We start from the raw sequence: 16,218 nt of genomic DNA, 5'->3' as shown, positions 1-16,218 counted from the left end.
GACAATTTATTAACAATAGTTTTGTCTAACAGCCTTGTTGATATTTATTTATACAGCCAAAATTGTAAGCCTCTGTTTTTTCGAAAATGTGGTCACCACTGCACTGAATTAGAGCACGCCATTTTGTATTACACGGATGTCTTTTCCTTCAGACACAATACAAAAGGTGTATAATCCCAGATCAGGATTGCAATTAATGCTCAGAAGACTGGCAAGAAAGAGGTTAAACCACAAAACCCAACTCTTGCAAGGAAAACAATATTTCCGTGACAACACAGGTCTCCTGGCTCTGTATGCACTTCTTTAGCTTTCCAGCTACACTTATGCTGGAGCGCAGCCAGGTACAGATGACGTATGATTTATTGCAGCAAAAACTGGCCTCTAGATAGGAACTCCTAACAGCACAACCAGAACAAGCAGTGGTACTGTGCAAACTCAGAAGTTTACTCTCAAAACAACAAACATCAAATTATAAGCACTTATCAGTATCACCCCCACACAAAATATAGTGAGAAGAGCACACAAGCTTTGCCGCCCCTGCAGTAGTTGAAAGGAAAATTAAACTTAAACTTTTGTTTTGATTCAGGCAGAGCACACAATTTAAATAAAAAAAAAAGTTTTCAATCTATTTCTATTATCAAATTTGCTTCGTTCACATGGTATTCTTTGTTGAAGAGATATCTAGGTACATGTATGGAGCACTACTATATGGCAGGAAATAGTGTTGCTATCTAGTGCTTCAGACAAGAGCACACTCCTGAGCTTACGTCGCTGATTTTCAACAAAAGATGCTAAAAGAAGATATTGAATTAGATAATAGAAGAAAATCAGAAAGTGGGTTAAAATTGCATGCTCAGCATGAACCATGAAAGGGAACTTTTGGGTTTAATGTATATTTAAGTTGACAATAAGCTTTTAAAATCAAGTGCCACCTTAAAGGGATAGGAAAGTACAAATTAAACTTGCCTGATTCAGATAGAGCATGTCATTTTAAGACACTTTTAAATTCACTTCTTTTTTTCAAAATGTGCTTCGTTCTCTTGGTATTCCTTGTTAAAAAATTAAATATGCACATATCGTACACTAGTGGGAGCTGCTGCTAATTGGTGCCTGCACACATTTGTCTCTTGTGATTGGCTAAATAGATATTTTCAGCTTCCTGTCAGTAGTGCAAAGCTGCTCCTTCAGCAATGGATAACAAGAGAATGAAGAAAACTTAATAGAATTAAATTGGAAAGTTGTTTAAAATTGTATGTTCTATCTGAATCATAAAAGAAAAATTTGGGGTTAACTATCGCTTTAAGCAATTGTGCCATAAGTTTGCCCTTGCTAAGCTAGCGTTTAATATGTGAATATAGGTAGAAAAAAATAATTTAGTCGAAATGCAAGAACAAGAAACTACAAGGATTTGTAGTGAAAAATAAGTCTGATTTTATAGCACTTTTTCCCCTCCCTCCATAAGGGCCTGGGGTCTCATAATCAGCTTCCTAATTCATGCAAGTATATACAATGATTAGCAATATTATTACATGTGTATCACACATACAGCCATACTATCTGCTGATTGGTTGATGCAGGCAGGCCTCAGGTGAATGGATAAGGTTATAAAAAAAAATGATTTCATTAAAAGGGGCAATCTAGTCAAAATTAAAACTTTCATTATTCAGATGCGGCATGTAATTTTAAAGGGACAGTCAACACCAGAATTATTGTTGTTTTAAAAGATAGATAATCCCTTTATTACCCATTCCCCAGTTTTGCATAACCAACACAGTTATATTAATATAGCCCCCTGATCACATGACTTTTTATTTATTATCTATTGACTTTCATTAATAGCCAATTAGTGTAGTGTCTGCCACAAGCCACTGGAGTGATCACAATGTTATCTATATGGCTCACATGACCTAGTGCTCCCCTGTTGTGAAAAGCAAATAAAAAAAGCATGCGATAAGAGGCGGCCTTTAAGGGCTTAAAAAATTATCATATGAGCCTTCCTAAGTTTAGCTTTCAACTAATACCAAGAGAACAAAGCAAAATTGGTGATAAAAAGTAAATTGGAAAGTTGTTTAACCCTTTGGATGCTAAGCCATTTCCAACCTGTGTGCTAAGCTGGTTTTGAGCTTTTTGTTGCAGTTCACGTTTAAACACTTTTAGAAACCCAGCAGATTCAAAATATACCATTATAATATGTGTATGTATCATCAGGTTTAAAAAATAGCGCCTAAAATGTGAAAAGTGTATTGACTGAATAAATAATAGTCATTTTATTTTTCTAAGCTCTATCAACAAAACCTGTGTGGATAAATATTAGTAGTAGGTAACCCGTCTCAAACAAGCAGAAATTAAGAACATTTCACTGCTTTTTTCCACGGTTTTATTGCGAGCATGTCAATTTGATAAATTATCAAAAACAGTATCTTAGAATTTACTGTACTGTTTTCAGCAATTAAACAGTTCTAGCCACCTGAGAAATTAAAAAATGGGGTACACAAAGCAAACATTTGCAGAAAGTATACCCCTTCCTGCATCAAATGAGGGGCTACAAGTATTTATAGCATGAATTTGGGGTGCGCAGCAATTAATGGAATAAGTTGCAATGGTTAAAAAAAAAAAAAAAAAATTCTAAGCAAAGAACCATATTTCACTTATTACATTGCTTATTTTTGTGCTAGCAATACATGTAGCCCCTTATTTGATGCGCCAAGGGGTGTACTTTCCAAAAGTGTGTACTTTATTTATTGTATCTTAGTTACCCAGAGTTCTACAGCTGTCTGATTGCAGACATAACCCATAAAAGTTGAAAGGCTATTTTTTTTTTTTTTTTAGACTATTTCAAGATTGCCATGTCTGCAATTAAACAGTTCTAGCCACTTGGAAAATTAAAATATGGTACACAAAGCACACATTTGTAGAAAGTACACCCTTTGGCGCATCAAATGAAGGGCTACAGGTATCTCTAGCACATAATTGAGGTGTGCAACAATTAATGGAATATGATGCTTTGCATAAAAAAATATTTAAATTTATTTTTGTGCTAGAAATACATGTGGCCCCTCATTTGATGCGTTTTTGCATTTACTTTCTAGAAATATTTAGTTAATATACCATATGCATCATCAGTGAAGGAGTCTGAGCTTATAGAGAACTCGGCTACTTCCTCAGCGCTGAGACGCTTAGCCATAATTCTCTTTTCAAAATAAATAGATATTTTTAAAGGAATTATGTCGCTAGAAAATATATCATTTTTATTGCAAAAAATAAGCTTCTGTGCAGTAAAAATACAGACGTTTTGAAAGATGGAGAGAGCTGCGTAAAGAGGGTGTTTTATTCATCTGCCACGCACGCTAAAAGACTGATTATAAAAAAAATATTATTTGGTGGGGGTTTCTTTAAAATAGCATTCCTCTACCATTTTGTTAATTTATAACCACATTATCCAGGTGATCATGGGATTACAAATATAATATTGGTCCGTATTGTAAACAGGAATGCAACATTTCTCAGCTAGGTGATCACTGCGGTAACGCTGGTTACCACGGTGATCATTTAGCTATAATACTTAAACTGATATTTCTTTTTCAAACAAACTACTATTTTTTTTTTAAATGTATTTTGGGGGTCTCTAGGCAATTTTGATCTTTATTTATGGGCCTTTAGAGACCACCAAAATTTTTTTAAAATTTTTTTTTAACTTTTTTTAATTTTTTATTCTACATTTATAAGACTTGGAAAGGGTAGATGATTACCTTTCCAATAGTGGATCTGTAGCTAGTTAGATGCCTGAGATACAGGCATCTAAGCATGCTCTTATCTCTCTATAACTGACAACTGTCCGTTGTAAATAAAGTTGCACGATGAAGTCATCGCACATGACGTCACTGCGAGGGGAGCCCCAGCGATGCCTGTGAGTGGGTAGGAGTGGATGGGGGTCCTCAGACGTCCATCAAGGTGGGGCAGTGCTAGCGATGGCTCTGAGCCGTCATTAGCACCAAAGTGTGAAAATGTGCAATGGCTCAGAGACGTTGTTAGCACTCAAAGGGTTAAAATGAGATGTCCTATCTGAATCATGAACTTTTTTTTGGACTTGACTGTCCCTTTAAACAACTTTCCAATTTACTTTTATCATCAAATTTGCTTTGTTCTCTTGGTATTCTTAGTTGAAAGCTAAACCTAGGTAGGCTCATGCTAATTTCTAAGCCCTTGAAGGCCGCCTCTTATCTGAATGCATTTGACAGTTTTTCACAGAGGGCACTGATTAGCTAAAATGCAAGTCTGTCAAAAGAACTGAAATAATGGGGCAGTCTGCAAGGGCTTAGATACAAGGTAATCACAGAAGTAAAAAGTATATTAATATAACCGTGTTGGCTGTGCAAAACTGTATGGAAAAATGACTTTACAAAAAAGCAAGATGTGTTTAATGTCCCTTTAAAAAGGAACACAAAACCCCAAAAATCTCTTTCATGATTCAGATAGAGAATACCAAAAGTAAACAACTTTCCAATTTAATTATATTACTGGCTTTAATCTCTTAGTATCCTTTGTAGAAGAAGCAGTAATGCACTATTCGGAGCTAGCTGATCACATTGGGTGAACCAATAACGAGGCATTTATGCAGTGCAGCCACCAATCAGCAGTTTCTGTGCCTACCTAGGTATCCTCTTCAACAAAGGATACAACAAACAAAACTACTTAGATAACAGAAGAAAACTGGAAAGTTATTTAAAATCACATGCTCTAGCTGAATCATCTGAATTTTGTGGCCCTTAAACAAGGCCTGTGGAGTGCAGGGTCACTTCATTTTTGAGGTTCCTATTAGAAAAAATCTCTCACACACAAAAACTGTTTGTACAATATAACTATTAAAAAGGGACACAAAATTAAACTTTCATGATTCAGATAGAGCAGCAATTTGAATCAACTTTCCAAATTACTTCCAAAATGTGCACAGTCTTTTTATATTTATACATTGAGTCACCAGCTCCTACTGAGCATGTGCAAGAATTCACAGAATATACTATATGCATTTGTGATTGGCTGATGGCTGTCACACGATACAGGAGGATGGGACATAGACATAACTTGTTAGAAAAAAAAATCTTATTTCTCATTTGAAATTCAGATTAAATGCTGTTGCATTGTCTTTTTAGCATACATTTGTTGATATGCAAATCTACTGTATTTACTGCTCCTTTAAGACTCTTCATTGCACTTCAATTTGCAGACTGCCACGTTATTTTAGTTCTTTTGGCAGACTTGCATTATAGCCAATCAGTACTGACTCATAAATAACTCATAAAAAAAATGTCAAAATGCACTGAGATAAGAGGCGGACTTCAAGGGTTTAGAAATTAGCATATGAGCCTTCCTAGGTTTAGCTTTCAACAAAGAATATCAAGAGAGCAAAGCAAATTTGATGATAAAAGTAAATTGGAAAAGTTGTTTAAAATTCAAAATCCCTATTTGAATCGTGAAAGTTTAATTTTGAATAGACTGTCCCTTTAAGCTAACATTAGTGAATGTGTTTGCACAATTTATCATTAAATCGATGTGTTAGATTATGCAATTAAATTGTGCTTTGGATAGCTTAAACTGATGGTAATCTATACAAATCTGCAACGCTGCATCTGATTAAGATTTTAAAAACGAAGGGACTTTCATTCATGAAGTCATATTAATTTAACATTCTAAGATAGAATACCAGTTTAAAGGTTTATATTGTGCTGCCGTTCCTCTGCCCGTCTATTTTATTGCATATTTTTTTTCTTTCAGTCACGTTTTAACATCTTCCAATGAGAATCCGGTCCATTAGGCGTCCTTTGAAAAAAACACACACACACCTTCATCGGAGAGTGCATGCGCTAAAGATTTTTTGAGTCACCGTAATCTAATTTGCATGCAGTGACGCGCATGAGCTAGATTCCCCGGAGTCTTTCAGAAACAAAGTATCATTGTCAGAAAAACAATGCAGCAGCGCATATTGACAGGCATATGCTCTGCAGCAATGTTATTCTGACAATATTTGTGATAGACTCCGGCGCATGCATGTCCCTGTATGCAAATTAGAATACAGCGAGTCAAGCTCTCAGATGAATGGGTGTGTGCGCACGCGCGTCTTAGGACGCCTGCTGGCCCAGCTTCTCATTGGAAGATGTTAAAACGTGACCAAGAAAAAAAATGAAATAAAATAGACGGGCGGAGGAACTGTGGCACTATTTAAACTGGTATTCTATCTTAAGAATGTTAAATTAATATGACTTCATGAATGAAAGTCCCTTTGTTATTTAAATCTTAATCAGATGCAGATTTGTATAGGTTACCATCACTTTAAGTAACATTTATAAGAACATTTTATATTATTGCAGAGTATAACACTGCCTCTACCCAAATACTTCATAATTCTACACTCGCTGACAAATTTTTCTGTGGAGAGGACACTCAGTACTATATTCTGAGGTTCTACAACATACTCATACAACTCATACACATAAATCCCTTTACAGGTAATAACATATGCCCAATTTTTGCTACAGCAAAAACATAAGATTTAACTAGCAGCTTCCACAAGCAGAATCCCATTGCCTGCAGCATCCAATCACAGGAAGGTATTAATTCTGGATATAAACATATGCAAAGCTGCCTCCATCCTTCTGAAAGATCCGATAAATCCTCTCTTCAGACACTCCTCCAGTGTTGCTTTAGGGTATCCAAAATCTTGGGTATTCAGGTATATTGTAACCATGCCTCGTGCCAACATGCAGGAAGCAACAAGGAGAGTAACATTCCCCTCCTTACCTTATGAACACTCTTAGGGTTTTCCAGCCAAGCATAATACATTTCCTCCACATAGTTAGAACTAGTCCCGCTAAGGAATGGCTCTGCGGCAACAGGTGTACTCAAGCACCTGACTGGCTGAAACGTCCTTGGGGCCGCAGATCTGTTGTGTGTTAGTGATTTTACAGTCTGGGAGGCCGTTAGAGGCCTAAGTTTAGTGGCACAAGTCCTTAAGTGAAACATATTTGTGTTCTTGAGGGCGAGTCGCTACCACAACCTGAAATATAGAAACACAATTGTCAAAATAAACAAAGATCATTTAAAGAAGTAATCCCTATATATATATGCCCATAGGGCTAAAATAATCCAATGGACTGGGAACAGGGGTTCAATTGTTTTTTTGTTATGTTTTATTTCTGTTTGAAGTATCCTCTATCCTAATAGTATGGCTTTTATGTACTTCCTATGGACAATTGCCCTTTCTTTACTAGCAGATTGAGAAATGCCTTTTTTTTTTTTTTCATATGCCCTCCTTTCGATGAAACAAAGAAAAAGTCTACTCGAATGCCCCTTTAAAGGAAAATACTACTAAAATATTTTCTCATTACCAGCTAAAACAAAATAGTTCAAATCGTACTACAGTGCTTCATATTTTTTTTTTGGAAAACAAATGTTCCTGGGCTTTAATTAAACCACCTTTTCTCTGCGAATTGTCTTTATCAGCCAATAAGCAAGAGAGTCCCAGCATTCCATTGTATCCACAATCAGGCACTTCCTGTCAATTTCACATTAAAATTTAAACAGCTTTAAATTAAACACATAAAAAATATGTTTAGCATCTTGGATTAAATGCAGCTCTATCATATATACAGGATAGAAAACTTTTTAGCATCATGTCTCTTTAAGCTTAGACAGTGAATGTTTCATTTGACTTCTGTAGGAGCTACATAGGCAGAACATGTTGAAAGGGACAGTAAAATCAAAAATAAAAAAGTTTCATGATTCAGATAGAGTATGAAATTTTAAACAAACTTTCCAGTTTACATCTATTATACAATTTGCTTCATTCTTTTGGTATAGTTTGTTGCAAAACATACCTAGATAGGCTCGGTAGTACAAAAAGTACTACTGGGAGCTAGCTTCACATTGGTGGCTGCACATATATGCCTCGTCATAGGCCCATCCTTCAACAAAGGATAACAACAGAACAAAGCAAATTAGAGAACAAAGGTAAATTGGAAAGTTATTTTAAAGTGAAGGTCAATTTTCATGTGAAAGTGTCCGTTTTTTAAAAAAAAACTATTAAAATACAGGGGCACTTTTATTCATAAAAATTGACATAGCACCGTTTTTTAAAAATACTTACCTTGTTCTTCTGAAACGATGCCCCACCTGCTTCTTCCTGGTTTACTTACCCAGCAATGACAAAATCGGCTTCCTCCAATCACGGCGTTGCCTCAGGCAATGATTACCCCGGGGGGAAGCTGTGATTGGAGTATGACGGAATCGTCATTGCTGACGTATGAAGAGGCTTGCGACGGGCTGGTGTAGCACTGGAGCGGCTTCAAGAAGAAAAAAGGTAAATATATGTTTGTTTGTTTTTAAACGGCTGAAATGTCAATTTTCATGAATGAAAGTGCCCTTGTTTTTAAAAAAAAAATTCAAAACCGGGCACTTTCACATGAAAATTGACCTTCACTTTAAATTGCATGCTCTATCTAAATTGTGAAAGAAAAGTTTTTGGGATTTCATGCCCTATAATCACACACCATTTTATGGTTCCTAAAAATAAGTTTAGATCACACCTATGTCTGAACTACATTTTTGTGCATGAGTCAATAGCTATGACGATGATAAAAAGTGTCTCACAAACATGTCTCAAACTAGAATCCAGCTGTAACATGCCCAAACAAGGGAAATGACAGGTATTTACATAGACCAGGGTGGTTAAATCTAAACCCAGGGCCACAAAGTGCTTCCTATTTGTATATGTAGGCTATAGCACTTTTCTTACCGCATATTTTGCATACTTTTATTTCAACCTATAGAATTCTTAAAGCTTGGTCTTGTGAGAAAACAAGAGGTGGTCCCTTGTTTGTAAGGGCTGTACTGTCGCCATAAAAATAAATTCAATATTTTAAGAAAATATTAAGAAGCCAGGCGTAAAAAAAATTAGAGCTGAACTACAAGGGACTTTTTGGTGCGGGTTTGCACATCTGGGTGGTGTAAAATGGGCTGTTGATTGGATCAGTGTTAGTTTTTGCACAGGACCAACACTGTGATAAACTTACTAAATATCAAGGATATCCAAATTTGAAAGAAGGGCCCATACAGGTTTTTGGTGGTTATAATAAAAACTAGAGGACTTTGTGCAAGTAGAAATGAAAGCACATTTTTTTTTTCTGCTAGGGGATCAGCGTCACTATAGTGGTCACCCAGCTATTCATACAAAATGTACATTTAAAGAAAGAAAAAAAAGGGACAAGTATACACTATAAAAAAACTTTACTGGGGGTCTAATAACATTTTAGATTTCTTTTATGCATCTCTTAAGATACCCTTACCAGTAAAACACCATATTTATACTTTTTAAACTTTTTTTCCCCCCCGAGTGCTTGCTGCTTTTAAAGACCAGCAGGCATTTCTCTTCCAAATAAGGGGTCTTGATCAGCTGTAGCTGAAGAAGCGGAGCCTGAAGGGTTTGTATCACCTCACCCCCATCCAGCTCCCTTGCAGCTACATTAACCCTGGCACTTAGTGTCATCACCATGCGTTGTTGTAATATCACAGTACTCCCACTGAAGGCTTAGGAGCGCTGGCCACTGATGATCCCTAGCCTGTAATGCGGGGTAATTGCTACACACACAAAAAAAAAGTATGATCGTCAATCCCCCTGCACAGTGATGGCTATGACGAAAATGGCTCCTCATGCACTTCCAATCAGTTAAGATCAGTACTGCACACATTACATGTGAAACAACTAATAGCATGTAACATTTTCACCGGAGTGTCCTTTTAACGGGACATTCTAATGCAAAAATGACATGCTTTCATTTGCCCATGCAATTTTTGGATTAGTTAACCAAGCTTACTATGCATTCAGCCTTCGCAAAGGAGTTAAAACACATAGGTAATGTCTTGCTCAGTAGCCGAGAGGCTTTCAAAGGGCAGTTTATGAGACTGCAAATTCTGATTGGCTAACCAGTTGTATTCTACTTGAGAGCTGGAGTTAAATACCTGGTGAGCTAATGCACTTTAAATGGGACAATCTACTCCAGAATTTTTATTATTTAAAAAGATAATCCCATTATTAGCCCTTCCCCAGGTTTGCATAACCAACATGATTATATTAATATACTTTTTACCTCTGTGATTACCTTGTATCTAAGCCTCTGCAGACTGCCCCTTATTTCAGTTCTTTTGACAGACGTGCATTTTAGCCAATTAGTGCTGACTCCTAGGTAACCCCATGAGCACAATGTTATATAATTATATGGCACACAAACGAATGCCCTCTAGCTGTGAAAAACTGTCAAAATTCATTCAGATAAGAGGCGGCCTTTAAGGGCTTAGAAATTAGCATATGAGCCTACCTAGGTTTAGCTTTCAACTAAGAATACCAAAAGAACAAAGCAAATCTGTTGATTAAAGTAAATTGGTAAGTCGTTTAAAATTGCATGCCTTACTTGAATCATGAAAGTTTAGATTTTGACTAGACTGTCCCTTTAAGTATGCAATTGTTGCATACAAAAAAGTCCCTTTAATATAGGAGTTTTATCCAGACTCGCTCACCATCTCCCAATAAATTTAGGACATAGAATCTAAACGGGGGAAAAAATAAATAATCTAAAACCTTCCACTGGATTCCATGACTTAATGCCCCCTCTGGTAGTAAACAGGTTAATGTTCCTATAATTAGTAGAGTCAGCGAAACTCCGCAGGAACCAGTCACACCCGCTCTGACTCACATACTCTGTTTACCAGGAGATTATATAGAAACGTAGCTACATGAAAGTTTACTTATATAGTTCTTTTGGAGCTCAGTTATGCAGTGTCAACACAATGGCACAACTGCAAAAGGTTTGTCAGCTCTATTCATAGGTCTTTCAGGTCATTTTGAGTAATAAATAATAGTCTGCTAAGGATTGGCTATGTAGAAAACAAGATCAGAAACAGAGAAAAAAAATACTATAACTGGAATAAATAAGTTCTGTGACTAAACACAAATTTAAAAAGCCACTCAAATACCCTATAAAATGTTTATTTATGCAAAAGTATATAAAAAAAAGTCCTTTATTTTGTTTAAACATGTTTAAAGGGACAGTGTACACACATTGATGCAACAGTTAAATACATGAATAATGAGTGGTGGAAAAACAAAGTTTGCATTCCAATGAAAATAGAGTTAACCCCTTAATGACCACAGCACTTTTCCATTTTTTGTCCGTTTGGGACCAAGGCTATTTTTAAATTTCTGCGGTGTTTGTGTTTAGCTGTAATTTTCCTCTTAATCATTTACTGTACTCACACATATTATATACCGTTTTTCTCGCCATTAAATGGACTTTCTAAAAATACCATTATTTTCATCATATCTTATAATTTACTATAAAAAAATTTATAAAATATGAGGAAAAAAACGAAAAAAAAAACACACCTTTTCTAACTTTGACCCCCCCAAAATCTGTTACACATCTACAACCACCAAAAAACACCCATGCTAAATAGTTTCTAAATTTTGTCCTGAGTTTAGAAATACCCAATGTTTACATCTTCTTTGCTTTTTTCGTAAGTTATAGGGCCATAAATACAAGTAGCACTTTGCTATTTCCAAACCATTATTTTTCAAAATTAGCGCTAGTTACATTAGAACACTGATATCTTTCAGGAATCTCTGAATATCCATTGACATGTATATATTTTTTTTTAGTAGACATACCAAAGTATTGATCTAGGCCCATTTTGGTATATTTCATGCCACCATTTCACCGCCAAATGCGATTAAATACAAAAAATTGTTCACTTTTACACAAATTTTTTCACAAACTTTTGGTTTCTCACTGAAATTATTTACAAACAGCTTGTGCAATTATGGCTTAAATTATTGTAAATTATTCTCTGGGATCCCCTTTGCTCAGAAATAGCAGACATATATGGCTTTGGCGTTGCTTTTTGGTAATTAGAAGGCTGATAAATGCCACTGCGCACTACACGTGTATTATGCCCAGCAGTGAAGGGGTTAATTAGGGAGCATGTAGGGAGCTTTTAGGGGTAATTCTAGCTTTAGTGTAGTAGACAACCCCAAGTATTGATCTAGGCCAATTTTGGTATATTTAATGCCACCATTTCACCGCCAAATGCGATCAAATTAAAAAAAAACGTTAAATTTTTCACAATTTTAGGTTTCTCACTGAAATCATTTACAAACAGCTTGTGCAATTATGGCACAAATGGTTGTAAATGCTTCTCTGGGATCCCCTTTATTCAGAAATAGCAGACATATATGGCTTTGGCGTTGCTTTGTGGTAATTAGAAGGCCGCCAAATGCCGCTGCGCATCACACGTGTATTATGGCTAGCAGTGATGGGGTTAATTATGTAGCTTGTAGGGAGCTTGCAGGGTTAATTTTAGCTTTAGTGTAGAGCTCAGCCTCCCACCTAAAACATCAGACCCCCTGATCCCTCCCAAACAGCTCTCTTCCCTCCCCCACCCCACAATTGTCCCCGCCATCTTAAGTACTGGCAGAAACTCTGCCAGTACTAAAATAAAAGCTATATTTGGGCTTTTTTTTTTCGTGGCATATTTACATATGCTGCGGTGTAGGATCCCCCTTAGCCCCCAACCTCACTGATCCCCCACCAAACAGCTTTCTAACCCTCCCCCTTTGCCTTAATGGGCGCCATCTTGGGTACTGGCAGCTGTCTGCCAGTACCTAGTTTAGTAACAAAAAGTATGTTTTTTGTTTTTTTTTATTGCCCCTTTCTGTAGTGTAGCTTCCCCCCCCCCCCAAGACCAACCCCCCACCCCTTCCAGAACCCTTAGATCATCATTTATTTTGTTAAATATTTTATTTTTTTATTTTTTAACATTTCTTAACTTTTTTTTCTGCAGTGTAGCGGTTCCCTCCCGCTCCCACCCCGTGCACGCGCGCGCTCCCATGCGCGCCCCCATCTGTCCCGCCCCCGATCCCTCCCCCCTCCACTCGGCACATCGATGGCCGCCCACCCGCCTCCCAGACTTGCTCCCACCCACCAACAATACCGGCCACCGATGTCCGGTGCAGAGAGGGCCACAGAGTGGCTCTCTCTGCATCGGATGGCCAAGGGGGGTTATTGCAGGATGCCTCTATATCGAGGCATCAATGCAATAACCGGAAAGCAGCTGGAAGCGAGCAGGATCGCTTCCAGCTGCTTTCCAGACCAAGGACGTACGCCACACGTCCTCTGTCATTAACTGTATTTTTTTTTGAGGACGTGTGGCGTACGTCCTTGGTCGTTAAGGGGTTAAAGGGACATTACACCCCAAATTTTTCTTTTATGATTCAGATAGAAAATTATATTTTCTGTCTGAATCATGAAAGAAACATTTTGGGTTTTATGTCCCTTTAATAACTATTATTTTTTACCTTTATAATTTGCCCTATAACGCGAGTGAGACAGAGAAGGGCAGAGCAAACCTCTCCAGCATACGCGCCACCTGCCAATCATAGGTGACATGCAAATAACGCATTACGTCCAAGATCATCCTCAATACTGTACATGCGTATTTACTTCTCACACATACCCCATGTTTGTTAGTTTCCTTGTTTGGACTGTTTTCCACCTGTCCATGGACTTGTAAACAAGAAAAATAAGGTGTGAATGTATTTGAGCGCTAGCTCACGAGGGCGTGCACACGTGTGGATAAAATACTGCAGTTGAGCAAACAAGTAACTTATGTATGAAGATGTTATAGGAAGATGTCCCGTCACATCTATTAAAAGCAAGTTACTGTGTACCTACACCTCTCTAAACCAGTTTTAATTAGATCTACCCTTTTACTACTCCTACCTGTGTCACACTTGCAATGACGTCATTAGAGCAGCTGCGCATACCTGATACTCACTGTGTCCTACTCGCTCTCAATGCCCTGCAAATGTTATAACATATTACTAGCACTATGGGGCTTAAAATGCACTAACATTTATTACGATATTATTATAGATCCACTATATTTAAAAAAGTTATAGAACTGATTAACAAATTTAGAGTACACTATCCCTTTAAATAATACAGTAGAATTGCATAATCAATACATAATAAAAGGACAATTCAATAGCACTTTGAATTTTAAATAAATATTTTTTTTTCCGGCAAATTTCAAAGTTGATTCCATTCTCCCTGCCCCTCTATCATGTGACAGCCATCAAAGGAGTAGCAATGTAGTACTGGGAGCTAGCTGCTGATTGATGGCTGCACATATATGTATTTGTCATTAGCTCACCTAAGTTCAGCTAGCTACCAATAGTGCAATGCAGCTCCTTCTACAAAAAAATACTGTAAGAATGAGGTAAATGTGATATAAGTATACTGGAAAGCTGTTTAAAATTGTATGTTTTATCAGAATCATGAAATAAAACTTTCAGGTTTTAACTTTTAAATGTCTCTTTAAATAAATTTAAAAAAAAAAAAAACTTGTGAATGTCCATAAATTGGTTACTTATGAAAAGTTAAACAGCTTTGCATTACTTATTCTTTCTACCTTTCCTATAATTTATCTTTGGAAATTGTATTTTGTTTTGTTTTTGGAGGTTAGAGTGAACCCTGCAAAAACTCATAACCCTGACCCTGTAACATCCTACATAGTGAGAGCTTTATGTGTAGGAGCCAGTGTTTACCTGTCCATATCCAACCACAGATTAAAAAAACAACCACCCAGGGCTTATAATACAATTGATGAGCTCCCTAGAAACACTCAGCCATGTGTAATATGATGATTCTTCTTCTCAAGCTTGTCCCTGGCAGCTGATAAGCATTAATACAGGTGTACAGCCTATGACGTTCATTAACATTAATGCAGATGCCTATGTTATCGCTGTCAGTCAATGAGCAATAACACAGCTGTGCAAGAGTTGAGCTTGTCAAGCAGTTAAGACAAAAATAGGAATGTGGATTACCACTGTCACCTCAATAGGCCAATTACAGCAGTATTAGTTGTTCATGGCGAGCAAAAAAGTAACAAAATGGGATGTCCTTGTAAGCCAATGAGAGCTAATACAGCAGTATGAGCTGTGCAATTCAGCCAATGATCACTACAACAGGGGTCAGCAAATAAATATGTTTAAAATTTAGGAGCCAGTAAGAAGAGCCAGACATGGTATTTGTATACAGATATATGGAGAATATCCCAAAATGTTAAAGTGATGGTAAACCCAAGCGTATAACAAATGCTAGAATTTAACATCACTAAAAATAAAGATTAGTTTCTGCCATGGTTTCCTAAAAAACAATGTTAAACTCACCAGATCTGTAAGGCAAATATATCGCTAACTCAGCGCCTCTGGCCGCCGCCCACAGCACATCACTTTTTTCAATGAGGTGACGTTTCCACCTCTAAACCAATAGCTGTGTGTGTCATCTGACATCCTAGCACGGCTATTGGTCTAGAGGTGGAAACGTCATCTTATTGAAGAAAGCGATGTGCCGTGGGCCGCTGAGTTAGCGATCTAATTGCCTTACAGATAGGGTGAGTTTAACATAGTTTTTTAAGAAACAATGACAAACTAATCGTTATTTTTAGTGATTGTAAATCCTAGCTTTTGTTAAAGGGACAGTCAACTCCAACATTTTTTTTTAAAAAAAAGATAGATAATCCCTTTATTACCCATTCCCCAGTCTTGCACAGCCAACATGGTTATATTAATTCACTTTTAACCTCTGTGATTACCTTGTATCTAAGCCTCTTTTGACTGCCCCCAGATCACTTGGCTATTTATTTATTTATTTATTATCTATTGATTTGCATTTTAGACAATTAGTGCAGTGTTAGCCACAACTCGACGGGAGAGAGCACAATGTTAACAATATGGCCCACATGGATTAGTAGTCTCCTGTTGTGAAAAGCTAATATAAATGCATGTGATAAGAGGCTGTCTGTAGAAGCTAAAAAACAGGCAGAAATTTAGAGGTTTAAATGTTATAAAGTATATTAATATAACAATGCTGGTTGTGCAAAGCTGGGGAATGGGTAGTAAAGGTGTCTATCTTTTTAAACAATAACAATTTTGGTGTTGACTGTCCCTTTAAACGTTTGGATTTACCATCACTTTAAGAGCCAGAGGTGAAATTATAGGAGCCAGTGGCGCCGTGGCTACTTGATTTGTCGAGCCCTGCACTACAATATTAAAATGTTAAATGAAACTTTATGGAAATGTTTACACCGGCTTCTACTTATTATTTTTAATAG

General features: G+C 36.9%; 1 protein-coding gene across 1 annotated transcript in view; it reads right to left on the bottom strand.

Annotated features, from left to right (window-relative positions):
- Nucleotides 1-16,218, bottom strand: part of OGDH (oxoglutarate dehydrogenase) — a 281,110-nt gene that overhangs the window by 244,462 nt on the left and 20,430 nt on the right. The window contains exon 2 of the mRNA XM_053718145.1: nucleotides 6,796-7,051. Within this exon, the coding sequence (XP_053574120.1) occupies nucleotides 6,796-7,017 (222 nt within the window). The 5' untranslated portion in view covers nucleotides 7,018-7,051. The remainder of the gene's footprint in view (nucleotides 1-6,795; nucleotides 7,052-16,218) is intronic.

Source organism: Bombina bombina, chromosome 6, assembly GCF_027579735.1.
Source record: "Bombina bombina isolate aBomBom1 chromosome 6, aBomBom1.pri, whole genome shotgun sequence".
Lineage (NCBI taxonomy): Eukaryota > Metazoa > Chordata > Amphibia > Anura > Bombinatoridae > Bombina > Bombina bombina.
This window is presented reverse-complemented; position numbering and strand designations above follow the sequence as displayed.